This window comes from Andrena cerasifolii, chromosome 3 (genome assembly GCF_050908995.1).
Source record: "Andrena cerasifolii isolate SP2316 chromosome 3, iyAndCera1_principal, whole genome shotgun sequence".
NCBI classification, from domain to species: Eukaryota; Metazoa; Arthropoda; class Insecta; order Hymenoptera; family Andrenidae; genus Andrena; species Andrena cerasifolii.
Genome location: NC_135120.1, coordinates 4,799,894 through 4,820,389, shown reverse-complemented (window position 1 = coordinate 4,820,389; position 20,496 = coordinate 4,799,894). Strand labels below are relative to the sequence as shown.

The following is a 20,496-nucleotide window of genomic DNA, read 5'->3' as shown; positions in this document are numbered from 1 at the left end:
CAGGGTTGCCAGATCTTCGGCATTCAGCCGGAGTATCAGGTTTTGAACCGTTGTCTCCGGCCTCAGACAGGCACAATAAAAATCACCGGCAGAATAGAGAACATTAGTGAATTCGGCAGGCACGCACTTGCACTGGTGTAGCATGCCATAAAAAAATTAAAAAACTATTAAAATCTGTAACAAATTCTAATATTCAAAATACTTTTATTATTATTATTACTCCTTCATAAGAAGTCATTATTACAATGAATTTTATATGTCTGTTTTCTTATTGGCCCTTTTTTCTCACACTTCTCCCCCCCCCCTGCAATCCTGAACGAAATTAAAATATTCGGCAAAAGACCAGGCCTGATCTGGCAACCCTGAACACATATGTTTGGATGAACATTTTCATATAATAGCTTGATGAAATAAACAAGTTTTCATGCTAACAAGGTAAAGAATGTATGAAGGTCATTGTACAAATTTGAAAGAAAATTTTTTTATTTCAATTTATTTCTGTTACCTTCTATTGTTTCACCAGTGGAAGAAAATACCCATTGTGCAAAAGGTGGACCAAAATAAAGGAGTATTCCACCGCAAATGATTACTAATATAAGGATCTTGCGAAACGAATAATTTCCATCAACTAACCGACGTATTCGTTTTCCAATTTCACGGCTATCGAGCATACTTCCAGATCGAATCATAATTACTAGCCGATTCAGACACTTTAGTCTTTGCACGTCTTTTTTGGTGTTCCTTTGATTTTATATGACTGTACGGTAACATAACCTTTTTATCTTTACCGCAACTTTGATCTCACAAAAAATAATCGTACTTTGAGACAAGTGCAACTTATTTTTTCATAAGCACCAATAAATTTTGTAGTCATTTATTAAGATTATAAACTAAGAAATATTTTACTTCTTCACCAACAAAATGCTAAATTAAACATTAGTCTTATACAGTTCAGCTGTCACTCGTACTGAACCACACGCAATAGTTAGACGTTACACACACATATAACTTTCCGTGGATGCCAAATGTTATATCGCAACTATATGTAGTAGCGATGCATATTGCGTGTAGCGATCTTCGCTGGTGTGAATGCGTGTGTATTACATGAAGTTAGCGGTAAGACATTGGGTTATCGACGTTTGATGTAGAGCGTAATTCAAAATCCTTTTGTACTGGGAAGATATAAGTACTGTATGCGGATTTGAAGCCAACGGCACGCACATCTGGAAGGTTTTTAGGTGGAGTCGAAACGGAAGACGAGAAAGGAAGCAAATTGCTAAAACCTATAAATACGTAGCGCGCATTGTTATTGCTTGAAGGTTTCACTGTTAAATTTCTCGTACGTGCTCTCGCCATGCCAATAGCTGTATGTGACCTGGCTGATTTGGCAGGTCGGTATTACAACAGGTTTATTCTGCACAGAAATGATAATACCGATAGATACGCGGCTGCCTGGTGAACGCGAGAGGGATCTGTTTCCTATTTCTTGTTGCCTGTTGCGATCCTCGCCCTAGCGGCGTTTAGCGGAAGCTCTTAAAGCGCGAAGTTCAAACTTTAAAGAGTTAAGGCTGCCGTCTGATTTTTATTATGGTCCAAATCGATCGAAGCGTCCCTTGTAAACAGATGGACCCTAATGAAACTACTGCGATCGATAAAAAGATGTGGGGGATATCCGATTAGATAGACAACGTGAATAATCGAGGAATTAAGGAAAACGTCCGTTAGGTCGGGGAAAAGAATATTTAATGAATTTATACAGAAAATGTAACAAAAACCTTAGCAACTAATAAAGAGAAAAACAATTAATTATAAACATTTATAACTCACTTCATTCATTCTTCATTCATTCGATAAATTATAAAGTCGCGCGCAAACAGGCATACCACAACACAAACACGAAACCCCACAAAGAAGTTATACAGGGGTGACATCTCCAGGTACTTTGTGTAGACGAATTTTTTACGCATAATTGCCATATCTTCTGTTCTCTCTGTCCCTACCGCGCTGTTGCCACATCTCTTTCTATCTAGAAGTCTTGAAGGAACACGGCACGAGAGCTGCCTCTAGCGTCAGAGCCTCGCTGAGCGTAAAGGAGGATAGCAATAATGAAAGATAGAGAGGCTGGGTAGTGAAGTTAGGAAACATGTCAATGAAACAATACTAATTTGCGAATCAATATTTTTTATTTATACGTAGAAGGATTTAATATTTTGTATAATCAATGTGCAATTGAAGGTTCGGATGCAATAAGGGGATTAGCGCTCGAAAATGGGAAAAATTATTGTCCAAACGCTAAGAAAGATTGGAAAATTAAATGTTGTTAAACTGAATTTTAAAAAAATATAGTGTTGTAAAGCTTGTCAGGACATATTTTTTCTGTTTACAGTTTGTTTATCTAATCATTACTATTCGAGCTAAAAATTATAAAGAAAAATTTTTCATCGTCCAAAATCATTATTTCTTATAACATAAATTGCGATAACTTGAGTAAATATTAAGGGGTCCTTATGAGACTTAAAACATAACTTGAGAAAACTCTAGCGAATCCGTAAAATGTATGCACAAAACCATTATGTTAAAAAATGTAATAATATTTAATTAAAAAGTAATACTGGACATAACTCATGTTTTTCAATGTTCGCCGTTAAAAAGTATCGAGGTAATTTTGAGGTACATATAACTTGCAGCGATAAAGTTTTTCATTAATATGTAAAAAAGATTTTCACCAATTTTCACACTGATTCATAAATAATTGTAGAAGATATGGTGATATATATAAATTCCGCGCGGCACCAACTGTCAAGGCGAGTGCTAAAACTGCTAAATAGCGCATTATAGGTACGCGGCTGTTGACTGTGGTGGCGCACGGAATTTATATATATCCCCTGATAGCCATCTGCCTGCAGTCTGCCGGCAGATTGACAGCAGGGTCTGCCAGGAGAGCGCAGGATGTGCCGGTAGCTGCGATGCAGCCTACGTCCGCATTCAGCTACGGTTCTGCCGGCAGGGTCTGCTTGTCAGGGTCTGCCGGCAGATCGACGGCAGATCCTGCTGCTCGCCTGACACATCCAACAGCGCCATCTCAAGGCCACAATTGCCAAAGAATTTCCTACGCGTGACGTCACATGGACCAACGTGCATCCCTACCCCACATGACCAACAAGCAGATTCTACAGTTTATTAAATAATTAATTCTACTTATTTCAAAAAGTATTTATTCTTTCTTTAATAATATACAGGATCAGTGATTACAATTGTTACAAAATAATATAAGCGCATTTAAATCCAAAGAGGGACTTTCAACATTTACATTTACAAATCCACGTACCGTAACCACTGGTACCTAGTAGGGGCGATATCAGGAAATTTCATTCAGTATTTTCGACTTCTTTTTTGTGTAGAATCATCATGTTCCGCGTTGTGTTAGCGCTGAAAACAAATACAATATTAGTATAAAATTAAACGTAACGTATGAATAAACAGAATACATGCGATACTTACTTCAGCTCCATCTCCACACAGTACACAATCTAGGCGATCATGCATGCTCCTGCGAACATTAAAATTTATAAGAAAATATGTCTTAAATTATTATCTACTAAACAAGACGTTGAACATTCGCACTTCGCGCATAACCCTACTTTTCTGTCTTGCAGATAATGCGAATCTCGATGTCCACGACGTAGATAATTAGAAATTATTCAATTCCATAATTACGTTTGCCTTCTGGATACGCCGAGATGATTTGTTTGGATATTGATGGATGAGATTACTTAGAATATTCTTTGAGCGTACGTCTTCAAGCACAACGGGTAACGGGTGCCACTTCCAGTTTTCGAGGTCTGAGGTGGCAGTCACTGGCGGTGGCAGTCAGTGCCGGCAAAATCGAAGAATATTCCAAGTAATTTCATCCATCAATATCCAGACAAAGCATCTCGTCGTATCCAGAAGACAAACGTAATTATGGAATTGAATACTTTCGAATTATCTACGTCGCGGAAATCAAGATTCGCATTATCTGCAAGACAGAAAACTAGGCCATGCGGTCATTCGTGATTGGTCGGGACTCTACTTCCCAGTTCGCGTTTGTTTCGAATTCTCGTTCATTCTGAGGTGGCAGTCATCGACGGCAGATCCAAAGAATTTTTAGAACGTTGAAAAACCACGAAAATCATCCCGAGACATCCACAAGACGTAAGTAATTATGGAATTGAATAAATTCAAATTGTCTGCGTCGCGGAAATCGGGACACGCACTATCGGCGAGACAAAAACGTAGGGTTATGCGCGAAGTGCGAAGCAACTTACGCGTGCGATACCGTTCGTAGAGTAGGGGATAATTCTTCTACCGTGCAAGATGCTGCTGGCACATCTGCAGGTTGTAGTTCGTCCGCTCCTGTTAATTTAATCCCCGATAGATTCAGTGATAGGCGCGATATAAATGTAGAAGACGCCGGTCCTTCTACTTCCACGTCACACGTTTCTAATCTCCGCGATACCGTTTTATTGTCCTGTGCTACTTCCTCCGAGCCATCTTTTCGCCAACGGTTAGCGTCTTGTTTCGTAGACAACAATTTGACACACGTTCAAGGAGATAATATATTATCTCTCCTTCGAACACATTCCTGTTTCTCCCAGTTGCCTCAGGATGTTAGAACACTTGTATGTACGCCACGTAATCCTGCTGCCACATTCGTCGTGCCACCAGGAGAATACATTCATTTTGATCTAGAAGCAGAAATTATTAAAAGTCTCCCTAACACTTTGTCGGTATCATTTGTTAGACAGTTAGAATTAGATTTTCATACCGATGGATGTAGTTTGGACAAATCAAGTTCCATTCATATCTGGCCCGTTCAATGTAGGATTTCAAATATTCCTCAGATAAAGCCGATAGTGGTAGGCATCTATAAAGGCCCCCAAAAACCACACGACCCCAATATTTTCTTTGAGAAATTTATTGCAGACGTCAGGGCGATCATGTCCAACGGAGGCATAAATTTTCATTCTACTGAGTTGCCCGTACGATTGAGATGTTTCATTGCTGACGCAGCAGCTCGAGCATTTGCATTAAATCATCGTGGGTATATGTCTATCCGTCCTTGTTCCAAATGTACGGTTTCTGGTACCCTGAACGGTAGGCATTACGCTTTCAATGGGATACATCATTTTCCTCGAACCGATGAGGATTACATTAGGCAGTTAGAAACATCACAAGAAACATCACAGAAACATCACAAGCTAGGTACAAGCCCATTGTCGTTGCTACAGATAGGAATGGTTTCGCAAGTTCCATTCGAGTTCATGCATCTTGTATGTTTGGGCGTAGTAAAAAAACTGTTGTCTGCGTGGGTACATGGAGAATATTCCCCTTTCTCAAAATTGCGCCGCCGACACATTTCTATACTGTCTACGAGACTGAAGAGTCTTAACAGATATTGCCCCTCAGACTTTGCGAGACGTCCCAGAGCTATTGAACTATGCTCTAAATATAAAGCGACCGAATTTCGTCAGTTCCTTCTGTATACAGGGCCAGTTATACTGAATGGTGTACTGGAGGAAACTGTATACAAGCATTTCTTATTCTTACATGCAGCCATACGGGTTTTAGTTTCAGAATCTCCATCGAGCCAACACTTGAGATTCGCAGAGTCAGCTCTGGAGAAATTTGTTCTTCGTAACGAAGAACTTTATGGCCCAACTTTTAATAGTTTTAACGTCCATGGTCTTCTTCACCTAACCAACGATGTTAGATGTCTTGGTAATTTAGATTCATGTTCTGCTTTTCCATATGAAAACAACATGTCCATTTTTAAAAAGTATTTTTAAAAAGCCAAGTTTTCCTCTCCAACAATTTTCCAATAGGATGAGGGAGATACAATTTCATGGCACAAACATTCATTATAATGTTGATTTTTCTATTCACGTATCTAGACCACTTAGTAACGACCCCAATTGTTCTCAGTACCACAAGATAGAGTTCAATAACATATCTCTGGGCATCAATGTACGCGATAATTGTTGCATCTCAGTCGACGGCTCGATCTGCTTAATTTTCAATATTAGCATGAACTCCGATAACTCCTATCATTTAGGTATTAAAAAATTTCTAGAGGTCGATGATTTTTATGATGTCGGCATAAAGTCTTCCGTTCTTGGTGTATATAAATGCGCCAGATTGAGCCCTGAAATTCTAAACATCTCCCCCAATCAGGTTCGCGCTAAATGTTATAGAATTCCTTTTTACGGTAGTACGCCTATTGGCAATAACGGCGACCCCATTCCCTTAGAAACCCGTAGTTATGTCGTTGCCGTTATTACACACAGCGAGAAGTCGTAGTATTCAAATTCTTCAATATTTATTTTCGTTAGAAGTATCTCGTTGTCAGTCCCTCTCCCTTGTGTAAGCCTCTCGCGTCAGGTGGTCACCATGGTGGTTTTAGTGGGTGCAAGCCCCACATAATCTTACCCCTCCCACGGGGGTGAGATATTCGTTAGGGATTTCCACCATGTAAAAAAAAAAAAAAAAAAAAAAAAAATCGTTTTCCCTATTCAGTTTCGTCTCCTGTTTTTGGTAAGTTACGACTATTTTCTGGTGAGTGACGTGCTATAATATTTACATTTTCTTCTTTTGTACTGCTCTTCACAAGTAAAACCATACTTACACGTATCCTTGTTAATCTCTGGTGATGAGTTATTTTATTGTTTGGTTCGAATGTTTTTGCATGGGTCATTTTCACGTTTTCTACTGTTGTAGCCTTTGTTGAGTTGCACTCCACTTATTGAGTAGCACGTTATACAGGTTCGTCTTGAATAGGTGGTGCATAAAATATTGCATGTAAAATGTAAAAAGCAGCTAACACGCCTTTGTTAAGTATTGTAACATGTACTTTTTTTACTTACAGACCGACATGAGCCAAAGAGAGAAACGTGTGGTTACCAAACCCATACGTTACCAAACAACATCTTCGGAGAAGGAAACTCCGAAACGGCGAAGGACGTCGACCGCGCCGAGACCAACCATCAACCAGGACATCCAGGATTTGTCGATTATCATGCAGGAAGACGGTCCAACAACGTCAAACGGTGTTCCTACTGTTAACTCGGATAATATGTTTCAGGATACGTATGCCGCCAATGTTCCTGTCTTCGAAGCATTCGCAGATCCAGGGACAACGTCGTCTGCACGCGCCACTGTGATCCACAGTGAGCCGTTGCGGCACAATACAGCGTCAACCCAACCTCCTGATAATGGGTAAATGTACATGTTTCTTTTTTTTTTGCTATAAAAATATTACTGTAAGGACATTTTCTTATAAATGTTAATGTTCGCAGGAGCATGGAAGATCTCACGGAGCGCAATCGGATCGAGGCGGAGCTAATGTAAGTATCGCGTGTATCGTGTTTATTAATACGTTACGTCTCCATCCGTTCTGTTTGCAGAAGAATGAATACTCTCTTGCTGAGTATTCAGAAATCTGTCCAGGCCACCCATAATACCGGTCAACCGATGAAACCAGCAGTCCTCCCTTTGTCCTCAGTGCAGGAGGTGGACTGTTTTGAGGACATCGATGACGACACTTATTCCAAAGTTGTAAGTGAAAACGAAATTATTCTTTTATTTACTTTTATATATAATATATACTTACATCAATCTTTACTCGCTTTGTTTAGGTAAAGTATTTCGAAAAGCGGTATTTCTTGAGCGGTCAAGTGCTGCTTCAAGGAAGCACTGCCGAACGACTTAACGTCGTCGTTCACTTGGTTTGGCCGCGAAGGACTCAGATCCTTATATGACACCCGCATCGCGAGGGCGATTTTTGGTACGAAACAATAAGCATTTTTCATCTTTTTACGTAGAATTATTGTTACTATTACTGTATGTTCCATTGATGCTAACGTACTTTGCATACATTTCTTTTTCAGACGGTGTGGCTCAGAATCCCAAGTTCCAGAAGCCAACCCGATCGGACTTCCAATTGCGGATGCAAGCGGAACTGAAGGCGGCAAAGGAGAGGATACGCTGTAGGAAGCGTGGTCCGCGCACGAAGCCAGCATCGCCATCCCAGGAACCTCGAGTGCCCCGCAGTTTCTGGAGCGACCAGCAGCCCGACGAAGCTGATGACGACCTCTGAAGGTCCGTTTTCACGTGCCCATTAAAAGTAGAGATGTGTCTCCTTTTACAGTGGCGAAGAGACCAAACGGTACTTTTCAGTGCCCATTTTAATTTATTACAACGGAAACTATCTCTCGACGTTCACAATGAACAACAATCGGCACTTTTCAGCGCCCGTTTAATAAAATACTCATTGATCGGTACTTTCCCAGTATCATTTCAATTTTAAGCTAATATTGTAATTTGTTTTCAGAGTTAACACAAGCGAAGAAGAAATGGTGATTCTACGCAAAAAAATAAGTCAAATATATAGAATAAAAGTTTCTGATATTGCCCTTCGTTCCAGACAAAATTGACTTATGTTTGCATCTAGAATCACCACTTCTAAATGTAGATATTGAAAGTTTCTCTTCCGATTTATATGTGCCACTTATATTATTCTGTAATTGTAATCACTGTATGTTCTTAAAGACAAAATATATACTTTTACAAATAAATAGAAAACTTATTTAATAAACTGTAGAATCTGCTCGCAGGTTATGTGAGCAGAATCCACTGCTCCATTTCTCCTGTCTATCAATTCTCCACGCGTAATAGAAAGGGAGGGAATAGGGATACACCTACAGCAATAACGATACATTTGTGTTGGTGCGTAGGTCCATGTGACGTCGTGCGTAGGTCCATGTGACGTCACGCGTAGGGAATTCTTTGGCAATTGTGGCCTTCAGATGGCGCTGTGGATGTGTCAGGCGAGCAGTAGGACCTGCCGTCGATCTGCCGTCGATCTGCCGGCAGACCCTGACAAGCAGACCCTGCCGGCAGAACCGTAGCTGAATGCGGACGTAGGCTGCATCGCAGCTGCCGGCAGATCCTGCTGCCTGATCTGGTTATCAGGGATTATAAATGCATTTTTAACCTTAAAATTTGCGTAGAGTACATGTGACGTACTATATAATACGTATATCCAAAAAATATATTTTGCGAGAAAAATTGTTTAAAAAAAAGAAAAAAAGGGAGTATGAGGGGGACTTGACCCCGCCTCTCGCCCTCGTGACAATCTGACGCGCTACCGTTGTGTCCGCGGAACCTCTTTGGGTGTAGGTTATTTTAGTATATATCTAGATTATTACGTACGTTAAAAACTTTAAATTACAATATCTTGAAAACGAAGGCCTATTCGACAAAAAGCCGAAATGGTATTTTCATACTACATGAGTACTACGACCCCCATATACTGTCGTTCCAAAAGCGATATCCACATCCGTGGTGTCCCCTTGTTAGCACTGTAGGGTTTAAGCAAACTGTTAAATTGTATATAGCAATAAAAGATATTTTGTAAAGAAGTCTGGGGAATATTTGTAAAGAAGTGAGGTAGGATATCTCGCAACAAATTCATTTCGACACTTGATGCTGTACTAAATTGATTCACATTCTGTTATGAAATATCCTGCTCCACGTTTTTATTTAAAGTTAAAAAACACCATCGAAATTGTAGTACACCCTGATAGCTAGATCTGGGCAGCAGAATCTGACATCAAAACAGTAGTCGTCTGTGTCCGCAGATGGCTGCGGTCTGAGGTGCAGAGCCTGATGTCAGATAGACAACAGATCCGTAGCAGATTCTGCCGTATGCTACGGTTCTGACGTCAGACTCTGCGCTGCCAGAGCCAGACCCTGCTACCAATCTGATGTCAGACTGGAGACAGATGGTTATCAGGGCAAGAATAGAATTATTTTTTAGTTGATAGTGCCTTTTTGATAAAATCGTTTAACATAACATTATTTATTTATTTATATATACAGGGTGTCCCACTAAGGAGTGGACAGCGCGATATCTCTTAAAGTATTGTCGATAAAAATATAAAAAAATAGGGAATTGCATGGTTCGAGGGGGCCCATTTATTAGCGCGAACGAATTTTGTTTTCGATTATTATTTTAAAAGATACGATGGTCAAGTTCGGTTTTTCAAATGGAACTATTTTTTTTGAACACCTGAGTTGATAGTGCGTTCCAAGACAAATTCAATAAGCTTTAATGTATACACTTTATTTCCACTGGTTTTTAAGATATTGCGCCTGCAAATTTACTGATTTTCACTGCAAGAAACCCCTCTGGAATGGCAAAAACCGGGGGCGGTCTTACCGGCCCCACGGGTGGCACTGCCTGTTGAAATGGATACTTACCTGCCAAAGGTCTACGCCAGAAATGGCAGGCCCAAAGGCTGGACAATTCTTTTCCGTCAGAAATGCTACTTAGGTAGGTACATCTGCGGTATCGAGAAGCGCATCGTTACTTTTATTTCGCACTTGCTTCTACGCTCGGATGGCCGGTTCTTTTCGGAGGGATACAATCTGCTCCCTATGGTTGAAATTTAGTCTAGCAACTTTCACTCCTCCTAACCTAACCAATCCAACTTGCATCCCTCCCAAAAGAACCGGCCATCCGAGCGTAGAAGCAAGTGCGAAATAAAAGTAACGATGCGCTTCTTGATACCGCAGATGTACCTACCTAAGTAGCATTTCTGACGGAAAAGAATTGTCCAGCCTTTGGGCCTGCCATTTCTGGCGTAGACCTTTGGCAGGTAAGTATCCATTTCAACAGGCAGTGCCACCCGTGGAGCCAGTAAGACCGCCCCCGGTTTTTGCCATTCCAGAGGGGTTTCTTGCAGTGAAAATCAGTAAATTTGCAAGCGCAATATCTTAAAAACCAGTGGAAATAAAGTGTATACATTAAAGCTTATTGAATTTGTCTTGGAACGCACTATCAACTCAGGTCTTCAAAAAAAATAGTTCCATTTGAAAAACTGAACTTGACCATCGTATCTTTTAAAATAATAATCGGAAACAAAATTCGTTCGCGCTAATAAATGGGCCCCCTCGAACCATGCAATTCCCTATTTTTTTTTATATTTTTATCGACAATACTTTAAGAGATATCGCGCTGTCCACTCCTTAGTGGGACACCCTGTATTTATATTACCGACTTAGCGTCGAGACTCTTGTTCAATTAGCGATCTAGCATCGTACTATTTAACTAATTAACCATTATATACCGAAATCGTCTAAAAACGAATCTTTGCGTTCAGCCCTACCGACCGAAGGGTAAAATTCTATTTCTTATCAACCAAGCGTAATTTTCATTACTTTAATACCGACCGAAGCGTCTAATACAATTTCTTATCAACCAAGCGTAATTTTTCGTTACTTTAATACTGACCGATACGTAATTACGCAATTATCAATTGTTCGATCAATTTATAATCTAATTCCCACGACACCGTGTCGTAATATATGTTCAGATCCGACCAAAGCGTCAAACCCTTTATTTCCAATAAACTACTTTTGTTATTTTATGGTAAAGAAGGACTCTCGTTTCTTGAAATTCATTTCTTTATCTCACACCACCCGAACCAATCCCACAATTCCACGAGTAACCGCTCTATTCGTGGAATCTCCTGTGACAAACGGCACGACCCGTTCTAGAACGTTCCACGTCGTCGATGAGGGCCTCCTTCATACAAAAATCGACCGCAGCCATCAGGTTGAACCTGATGGCTGAACCACCAACGTATTTGAAGTATTGAACCTAAACAAAGTAAATAAATATTGATGTAAGTATGTATTATATAAAAGTAAATAAAAACATAATTTCGTTTTCACTGACAACTTCGGAACACGTTTCCTCATCGACGGTCTCGAAACACTCCAACTCCTCTGGTGACGATAGAAGAATGATGGCTGGTTTTCGTGGTAGACCGTTACGGGTGGGTTGGACATGTTGCAGAACAGTCTCCAACAGAGTATTCATTCTTCTGCAAGCAGAACGGATGGAGACGTAACGTATTAATACACACGATAACATGCGATACTTACGTCAGCTCCACCTCCATGGATGCAATACGATCATGCAGGCTTCTGCGAACTATGCCGCCAAAATGTTACCTCGTGGTACCCTTTGTTCGACGTGGTACCATTTGTGCTTGCAATTGAACGCTCGGATTGGCTGCGCCGCCTTGCGGACATTCGTGATTGGTCGAGGCTCTACTTCCCACTTTGCGATTGTTTCAAATTCTCGTTCATTCTGAGGTGACAGCCATCAACAGCGGTACCGAGGAATTTCCAGAGAGAGCTTTACGAAAATCTTCCCGAGACATCCACAGAACCTAAGTAATTATGGAATTTAATAAATTCAAATTATCTACGTCGCGGAAATCGGGACACGCACTATCGGGGAGGCAAAGAAGCAGGGTTGTGCGCGAAGTGCGAAGCAACTTACGCTTGCGATACCGTGCTGCAGTTAACACCGTCAGTAGAGTCGCGGATAATACTTTTAACGTGCAAGATGCTGCTAGCACATCTGCAGGTTGTAGTTCGTCCACTCCTGTTAATTTAATCCCCGATAGATTCAGTGCTAGGCGCGATATAAATGTAGAAGACGCCGGTCCTTCTACTTTCACGTCACGTGTTTCTAATATCCATGATACACTTTCATTGCCCTGTGTTACTTCTTCCGAGGCATCATTTCGTCAACGGTTAGCGTCTTGTTTCGTAGACAACAATTTGACACACGTTCAAGGAAATAATATATTATCTCTCCTTTGTAACAAACCCCCAAAACTGCCCCTTTCTTTTTCGTTAATAAACATTAATAATAATTACTATAATACTTATATTCTTACTATTCTTACTTTTATAAGATGTGTTTAGCGTTAATATTAATATTAGCTCAGAGTACCGCGAGACGCGAGTGCGATGAAAGAGAGAATTGAGTGATGAGGAGTGGGAGAATTAAACGCATGCCCGATCCTCAGTCGATCGGCGGATCGGCGAGAGCAAGGATCGAGAGCAGTGATGTGTGCATAACGATGAGTGGGGGAACCGAGGATTCCACGCGCGCCTGCGCACTGACCAGTCGCTCTGTAGACCGACTGGAGAGTGGATCATGCGAGCGGAGAACAACCGATGCGCAATAATCAAAACCCATTCGTATTGGTGCGCTCCCAGTACTCAGACTATGTATAAATACGGGCACGATAGCCCAGAGAAATTCAATCTATTCATTCTATTCCATGAATTCACTCGATGCCAACCGAGTACTCTGTTCCATACATTCTATTCCAGACATTCTATTCCATGCATTCAATACTTAAGGATCATTTAAAGCTAATAGCTGATCCCAACATAAATTAATGCTCCAATTTTGGAAGTCGCTTTGTGGGCCTCTCGGTTCTGTCGAGCGTTCCAACCAAAGCCATTGTCGCTAAGTTTGACGAGACGTTCCAGCTGTGGAAGCCGCTCTGTAGGCCCCTTAGTTTGTTGAAGCAAAGTTATTGATTCTTATTCTCAGGTTAGTAACATTACTCCTGAGCAACGTGGGAGTGAGATCATTCCAGGTGGCAATATCTGCCCCTGATGAAACGGAGAAACAATTGAGAACAAATCTCAACTTAAACATATTCAATTCCTAAATCCTATGTTATGATATAATTCTATTCTCCTTCTATATCGACCAAAGAGTCACTATCCATAAGTTAACTACTTTCAATCGATTAAGACGTCGCTATTAGTTATTTAAGTTACTTTACTTCAAATCGATCAATCAAACGGGCATTCTTTTGTACCGACCAAGAGTACATTGTAGTTTGGACAAATCAGGTTCCATTCATATTTGGCCTGTCCAATGTAGGATTTCAAATATTCCACATATAAAGCTGATAGTGGTAGGCATCTATAAAGGTCCTCAAAAACCACGCGACCCCAATATTTTCTTTAAGAAATTTATTGCTCACGTCAGGGCCATCATGTCCAACGGAGGCATAAATTTTCATTCTATTGAGTTGCCCGTACGATTGAGATGTTTCATTGCTGACGCAGCAGCTCGAGCATTTGCATTAAATCATCGTGGGCATATGTCTATCCGTCCTTGTTCCAAATGTACGGTTTCTGGTACCCTGAACGGTAAGCATTACGCTTTCGATGGGATAAACCATTCATCTCGAATCTACGAGGATTACATTAGACGGTTAGACCAGAAGCATCACAAGGAAGGTACATACCCATTGTCATCGCTACCGATGGGAATGGTTTCGCAAGTACCTTTCGAGTATATGCATCTTGTATGTTTGGGCGTAGTGAAGAAACTGTTGTCTGCGTGGGTGCATGGAGACTATTCACCTTTCTCAAAATTGCGCCGCGCAGATATTTCTTTACTGTCTGCGAGATTGAATAGTCTTAGCAGATATCGCCCCTCAGACTTTGCTAGACGTCCCAGAGCTATTGAATAATGCTCTAAATATAAAGCCACCGAATTTCGTCAGTTCCTTCTGTATACAGGGCCAGTTATACTGAATCGTGTACTGGCGAAAACCGTATACATGCATTTTTTTTATTACACGCGGCCATACGGGTTTTAGTTTCAGAATCCCCTTCGATCCAACACTTGAGTTTCGCAGAGTTAGCTTTGCAGAAATTTGTTCTTCGTATCGAAGAACTTTATGGCCCAACTTTTAATAGCTATAACGTCCATGGCCTTCTTCATTTAACCAACGATGTCAGACGTCTCGGTAATTTAGATTCATATTCTGCTTTTCCTTATGAAAATAACATGTCCATATTTAGTAAATTTCTTAGAAAGCCAAGTCTTCCTCTCCAACAATATTCCAATAGGATGAGGGAGAGACAACTTCACGGCACAAATATTCATTGCAATATCGATTCCTCTATTCGCGTATCTAGACCGCTTAGTAACAACACCAATTCTTCTCAATACCACAAGATAAAGTTCAATAGCATTTCTCTGGGCATAAATGTTCGCGATAATTGTTTCATCTCAGTCGACGGTTCCATCTGCTTAATTTTTAATATTAGCATGTCCTCCGATAACTCCTATAGTTTAGGTATTAAAAAATTTCTAGAGGTCGATGATTTTTATGATCTCGGCATAATGTCTTCGGCTCTTGGTGTATATAAATGCGCCAGATTGAGCCCTGAAATTCTAAACATCTCCCCCAATCAGGTTCGCGCTAAATGTTATAGAATTCCTTTTTACGGTAGTACGCCTATTGGCAATAACGGCGACCCCATTCCCTTAGAAACCCGTAGTTATGTCGTTGCCGTTATTACACACAGCGAGAAGTCGTAGTATTCAAATTCTTCAATATTTATTTTCGTTAGAAGTATCTCGTTGTCAGTCCCTCTCCCTTGTGTAAGCCTCTCGCGTCAGGTGGTCACCATGGTGGTTTTAGTGGGTGCAAGCCCCACATAATCTTACCCCTCCCACGGGGGTGAGATATTCGTTAGGGATTTCCACCATGTAAAAAAAAAAAAAATCGTTTTCCCTATTCAGTTTCGTCTCCTGTTTTTGGTAAGTTACGACTATTTTCTGGTGAGTGACGTGCTATAATATTTACATTTTCTTCTTTTGTACTGCTCTTCACAAGTAAAACCATACTTACACGTATCCTTGTTAATCTCTGGTGATGAGTTATTTTATCGTTTGGTTCGAATGTTTCTGCATGGGTCATTTTCACGTTTTCTACTGTTGTAGCCTTTGTAGAGTTACACTCCACTTATTAAGTAGGACGTTATACAGGTTCGTCTTGAATAGGTGGTGCATAAAATATTGCATGTAAAATGTAAAAAACAGCTAACACGCCTTTGTTAAGTATTGTAACATGTACTTTTTTTACTTACAGACCGACATGAGCCAAAGAGAGAAACGTGTGGTTACCAAACCCACACGTTACCAAACAACATCTTCGGAGGAGGAAACTCCGAAACGGCGAAGGACGTCGACCGCGCCGAGACCAACCATCAACCAGGACATCCAGGATTTGTCGATTATCATGCAGGAAGACGGTCCAACAACGTCAAACGGTGTTCCTATTGTTAACTCGGATAATATGTTTCAGGATACGTATGCCGCCGATGTTCCTGTCTTCGAAGCATTCGCAGATCCAGGGACAACGTCGTCTGCACGCGCCACTGTGATCCACAGTGAGCCGTTGCAGCAGAGTACAGCGCCGACCCAACCTCATGATAATGGGTAAACTTACATGTTTCTCTTTTTTGCTATAAAAATATTACTGTGTCACGTCCCGGGTGAAGGCCTTTTTAGGGGAATGACATAGTTGGGGTAGATCGGGAGGAAGCCTTGGCACGAAAACCAGTTTCGCGACACAAGGCTAGTTGAGGGAGTTTAGGCACGAAAACCAACTTCGCGGCACTAAGTGAGGCAGGAGTTAGGCACGAAAACAAGTTTCGCGGCACTAGGAACGATGGGCGTTAGGCACGAAAACCAGTTTCGCGGCACTAGGAACGATGGGAGTTAGGCACGAAAACCAGTTTCGCGGCACTAGGAACGATGGGAGTTTTGGCACGAAAACCAGCTTCGCGGCACAAGCAACCAGGGAAGGTAAAGCAGTAATCAAGCACCAGAGTGACACCCGTTAGACACAAGCATGGGTATTTAAAGTCCTGATAATTGGATTTACCGTTGCATTAATACAAGAAACCTCGCGTTATATTTCTTTGTAATAGAGGTAACGGTATGGTCGTACAAGGCCTATACGAAAGTAAGCCTTGTAAACACTGTAAGAAATCCCGGAGTTCGCGAACCGAGATCAGTTGTTGCAGTAGCTTGTTATGATTCGGTAATTCCGTAACCGAAGGATCACTACAATAATTCGAAGCGTTATTTAGAATAAGAACGTTTATTCAGTTTAAAGCATATGTGGTAATATTATAATAATGCGTAGGATGTTAAGCATTAGCACAAAACATTTATATAAATGGTAATCAATAGCAATATATAGATGAACATGAAATATGCAAGTATTAGCAATGGACAAGAATATGAAAAGCAATAAGGAAAAAATATGAAAGGGTAGAGCTGGTTACAATATAGATGGTGGTGATATGCAATAGTAAAATAAGTAATTGTAGTCGCTTACAGTGGTTGTCGATAGTGAATCTCTCGTCGAGTGGGGTTGCACTGATTTTAATGCACGTTTAGTAAATTGTTACGTTCTTAGGACTGTTTCTATGGAAGAGATTTCCGTAGAAGAGGGTTACGGCCTCTGGGGCCCTTGTATTTATACGGTGTTTAGGTATGAGGGGTGTGCGCGGTATGCACCGTGACTCATGCACGAAATATGCGTCGCAATAAGACTTCCGGGGTTTTTATGAAGGGCATTCGAAAAGGACTTGGCAATATTATTTCCGGGTTTTTTATGAGGGGCGCTCTAGAAGGGGGACTCAAACTAGTTAAATGTGGTTTGGATGTTTTGGTTGGAACGAGGTAAGAGTGGCTTTGACTCGGTGGGTCGTAGGGAGGTCGTGAGACGTAGTCTCGATGTAAGGGGGTTTTTGGGACGAGGGACTTGTTTAGACTTTGAAGGTGAGGGAGGAGATCGTGCCTCGTAGGGCGTAGAGGGAAGGGGGTTTCGTAGTAGATCATCTTGAGATGGGGACCGCTAAGGTACATCGTCAAGGTGGTCGGTAGTTGGGAAAAAGGGGTAAGATTTGAATTCGAGGGATTTTGGCGAAGATTTGGAGTAATTTGTGGAGAAGACTCTAATTACGACTGCGCGAAAAATAGTGGGACGTCACAACTGTAAGGACATTTTCTTATAAATGTTAATGTTCGCAGAAGCCTGCATGATCGTATTGGATCCATGGAGATGGAGCTGACGTAAGTATCGCATGTTATCGTGTTTATTAATACGTTACGTCTACATACGTTCTGCTTGCAGAAGAATGAATACTCTGTTGGAGAGTGTTCTGCAACGTGTCCAACCCACTCGTAACGGTCTACCACGAAAACCAGCCATCATACCTCTATCGTCAACAGAGGAGGTGGAGTGTTTCGAGACCGTCGATGACGAAACGTATTCCGAAGTTGTAAGTGAAAACGAAATTATGCTTTTATTTACTTTTATATAATAATACTTACATCAATATTTATTTACTTTGTTCAGGTTCAATACTTCAAATACGTTGGTGGGTTCAACCTGAAGGCCGCGGTCGATTTTTGTATGAAGGAGGCCCTGATTGACGACGTGACAACATCCTTCACGTGGTTCGGCCGAACAGGAAAACGACCGTTGTACAATGCCCGTATAACGATGGCGATTTACGGTACGAAGCAATAAGCATCTTCATGTTTTTATACATAATTATGCTAACGTACTTTGCGTGCATTACTTTTTCAGAAGCAGGGTCTGGGAACCCGCATTTCGGTAAGCCGCTCCGGTCAGATTTTCAAGTCTCGATGCAGCGAGCACTTCGGATCGCGAAAGAGAGAGTCCGCAGCAGGAAGCGTGGTGCACGGGCGACGGCAGCCTCGACTGATTTCCAGAGGCGCCGCGATTTTTGGAGCGACCAGCAGCCCGAAGAAGAAGCAGATGACCTCTGAAGGTTCGTTTTAAAAATTACGACATTTAGTGTCATGACCGTAAAAGTCACGATTTACTGTCACGTGAAAACTACTCTTAACCGCGGTATATATTTTATTTTTCAGAAATATGCCCATTAAAAGTAGAGACGTGTCTCCTTTTAGAGTGGCGAAGAGACCAAACGGTACTTTTCAGTGCCCATTTTAATTAAATACAACAGGAACTACCTCTCGAAGTTCACAAGGAACAACAATCGGTACTTTTCAGCGCCCGTTTAATAAAACACTCATTTATCGGTACTTTCCCAGTATCGTTTCAATTTTATACTAATATTGTATTTCTTTTCAGAGTCAACACAAGCGGGGATATGGTGATTCTACGTAAAAACATAAGTCGAAAATATAGAATAAAAGTTTCTGATATCGCCCTTCGTTCTCGAGAAAATTGTCTTATGTTTGCAATATTAAATGTTAATATATGTGCATGTTGTAATTGTAAATATTAAAGGCAAAATACATATCTTTAGAAATATAAATAGAAAACTCATTTAATAAACTACGGGTCACATAACCTGCGAGCAGAACCTCAGAAGCTGCTCCAAAACTACTGCTTACAAATTCTCTACGCGCAGTAGAAAGGGTGGGGATACATCTATAGGTACACATGTGTTGGTGCGCAGCCACGTCCGTGTGACGTCACGGGTAGGGGCGGCCATGTGACGTCACGCGTAGGCAATTGCTTTCTAATTCTGGACCTCAGATGGCGCTGTTGCTGCGCCTAGCAGACGGCGAAATCTGCTGTCGATCTGCTGCCCATCTGACATCAGGCACTGCACCTCAGGCTCTGTACATCAGAACGCAGCCAAATGCGGGCACAGACTGATGCAGTTCTGACGTCAGGTTCTGCGCTCTCGTGCCAGACCCTGCTCCCAATCTGATGTCAGATTGGAGACAGATGGTTATCAGGGTATTTAGATTTAATATGAAACTTCAAACTATGTAAGTATATTGCTTTATTGTCATTGGTATTATATTATTAGGAATGGTATGGTTTGGTTTTGTTTGGTTTGGAATTTGGTTCACATGCCAATAAAGTGTTTTCTTATGATTTTAGCTTGTATTGAAAACTTAAATGCTGGGTTGAATTGAATGCTTCTCTGTATTTGAATAATATACTAAGCTATTTTTTTGCCTGGAAACTTCTTCTCTGTAATGCCGAAATTCACTATTATCTGTCCAAAAATTCTAAAACTTCTATTGAAACATTTTCTTCCATAAGATGACTGAAAAATAAAAATTTTCAGGAGAATTATTATAATGCCGCCAAGGAGTGAGTATTGGGAATATTTTGAAAAAAATAAGTAATGCTACTGCAAGGTGTCGCTCTTGTTAAAAAAATTTGACAACTTGTGGGAACACAACAAATTTAAGACTACATGTGGACAAAATCCATGGTATTTTGTTGCCGAGAAAAAAATGTAATACAAAGGTATCAAATAAGTCTTACAGAAGACATATGAAGGCCTCCGCGAGCTCTGCATCAGTAGAAGTGACTGAAAATGAATCTGACATTGAGATGAACGAGTTAGAAGGCAATTCTGCCAAAAGCGATACTATTTCCAGATCAGAGAAGATTAAGACATTTCAACCAACGTTAACTTCAAGTTTTCAAAATATTAGTGAATACACTGAGATGGGGCCTGAAGTGTTCGTCTAACCAATGCAATTTTATATATGATCTGTAAGGAAATTCTTCGAATTCTTCTCCCTTCTTCTTTGGACACATCATTCGACTAGGTCACACCACTTTCAACGTCTATCGTACCACTCTGAACGTGTATCAAACGTGTATTGGACCACTTTCAACGCCTAACGTACCACTCTGAACGTGTATCGAACGTCTATTGAACCACTTTCAACGTCTATCGTACCACTCTGAACGTATATCAAACGTGTATTGGACCACTTTCAACGCCTAACGTACCACT

The 20,496-nt window shown here is 40.9% G+C and overlaps 4 protein-coding genes and 3 long non-coding RNA genes across 7 annotated transcripts in view; 4 read left to right on the top strand and 3 right to left on the bottom strand.

Moving 5' to 3' along the window:
* The window catches only part of LOC143366993 (uncharacterized protein KIAA2013 homolog), a 29,183-nt gene extending 28,207 nt beyond the window's left edge, over nucleotides 1–976 (bottom strand). The window contains exon 1 of the mRNA XM_076808559.1: nucleotides 506–976. Coding sequence (XP_076664674.1) covers nucleotides 506–689 — 184 coding nt within the window. The 5' untranslated portion in view covers nucleotides 690–976. The remainder of the gene's footprint in view (nucleotides 1–505) is intronic.
* Nucleotides 977–3,763: 2,787 nt separating this feature from the next.
* The window catches only part of LOC143367066 (uncharacterized), a 391,763-nt gene continuing 375,030 nt past the window's right edge, over nucleotides 3,764–20,496 (top strand). The window contains exon 1 of the long non-coding RNA XR_013084889.1: nucleotides 3,764–3,957. This is a non-coding gene — a long non-coding RNA (uncharacterized LOC143367066). The remainder of the gene's footprint in view (nucleotides 3,958–20,496) is intronic.
* LOC143367078 (uncharacterized) overlaps nucleotides 3,959–20,496 on the bottom strand; it is a 187,442-nt gene continuing 170,904 nt past the window's right edge. Inside the window, exon 5 of the long non-coding RNA XR_013084925.1 lies at nucleotides 3,959–4,018. This is a non-coding gene — a long non-coding RNA (uncharacterized LOC143367078). The remainder of the gene's footprint in view (nucleotides 4,019–20,496) is intronic.
* LOC143367220 (uncharacterized) lies at nucleotides 4,041–5,944 on the top strand. The gene is made up of 2 exons (XM_076808845.1): nucleotides 4,041–4,059; nucleotides 4,279–5,944. The coding sequence occupies exons 1-2, from the start codon at nucleotides 4,041–4,043 to the stop codon at nucleotides 5,826–5,828; spliced, it is 1,569 nt and encodes a 522-aa protein (XP_076664960.1). The 3' UTR covers nucleotides 5,829–5,944.
* LOC143367219 (uncharacterized) lies at nucleotides 5,866–18,945 on the top strand. The gene is made up of 7 exons (XM_076808844.1): nucleotides 5,866–6,006; nucleotides 6,905–7,254; nucleotides 7,335–7,382; nucleotides 7,443–7,593; nucleotides 18,093–18,252; nucleotides 18,327–18,531; nucleotides 18,635–18,945. The coding sequence occupies exons 1-6, from the start codon at nucleotides 5,866–5,868 to the stop codon at nucleotides 18,527–18,529; spliced, it is 1,053 nt and encodes a 350-aa protein (XP_076664959.1). The 3' UTR covers nucleotides 18,530–18,531; nucleotides 18,635–18,945.
* On the bottom strand, nucleotides 11,617–12,694 carry LOC143367075 (uncharacterized). Its single transcript, XR_013084905.1, has 2 exons — nucleotides 11,989–12,694; nucleotides 11,617–11,927 (listed from the first exon to the last, which is right to left on the bottom strand). It is a non-coding gene; the product is annotated as an uncharacterized LOC143367075 (long non-coding RNA).
* On the top strand, nucleotides 13,344–15,664 carry LOC143367011 (uncharacterized). The gene is given in 3 exon segments (XM_076808600.1): nucleotides 13,344–14,496; nucleotides 14,499–15,537; nucleotides 15,599–15,664. Coding segments are annotated over 2 exon segments (1,338 nt in total). The 5' UTR covers nucleotides 13,344–13,916; the 3' UTR covers nucleotides 15,257–15,537; nucleotides 15,599–15,664.

What these genes read in the sequence shown, in the direction of transcription:
- LOC143367219 (XM_076808844.1), top strand. Translation starts at nt 5,866, where the DNA reads ATGAGGGAGATACAATTTCATGGCACAAACATTCATTATAATGTTGAT. An exon ending in CGGATCGAGGCGGAGCTAAT is followed by an intron (nt 7,383 to 7,442) that starts GTAAGTATCGCG and finishes TTCTGTTTGCAG; the next exon opens with AAGAATGAATACTCTCTTGC. An exon ending in ACGACACTTATTCCAAAGTT is followed by an intron (nt 7,594 to 18,092) that starts GTAAGTGAAAAC and finishes TACTTTGTTCAG; the next exon opens with GTTCAATACTTCAAATACGT.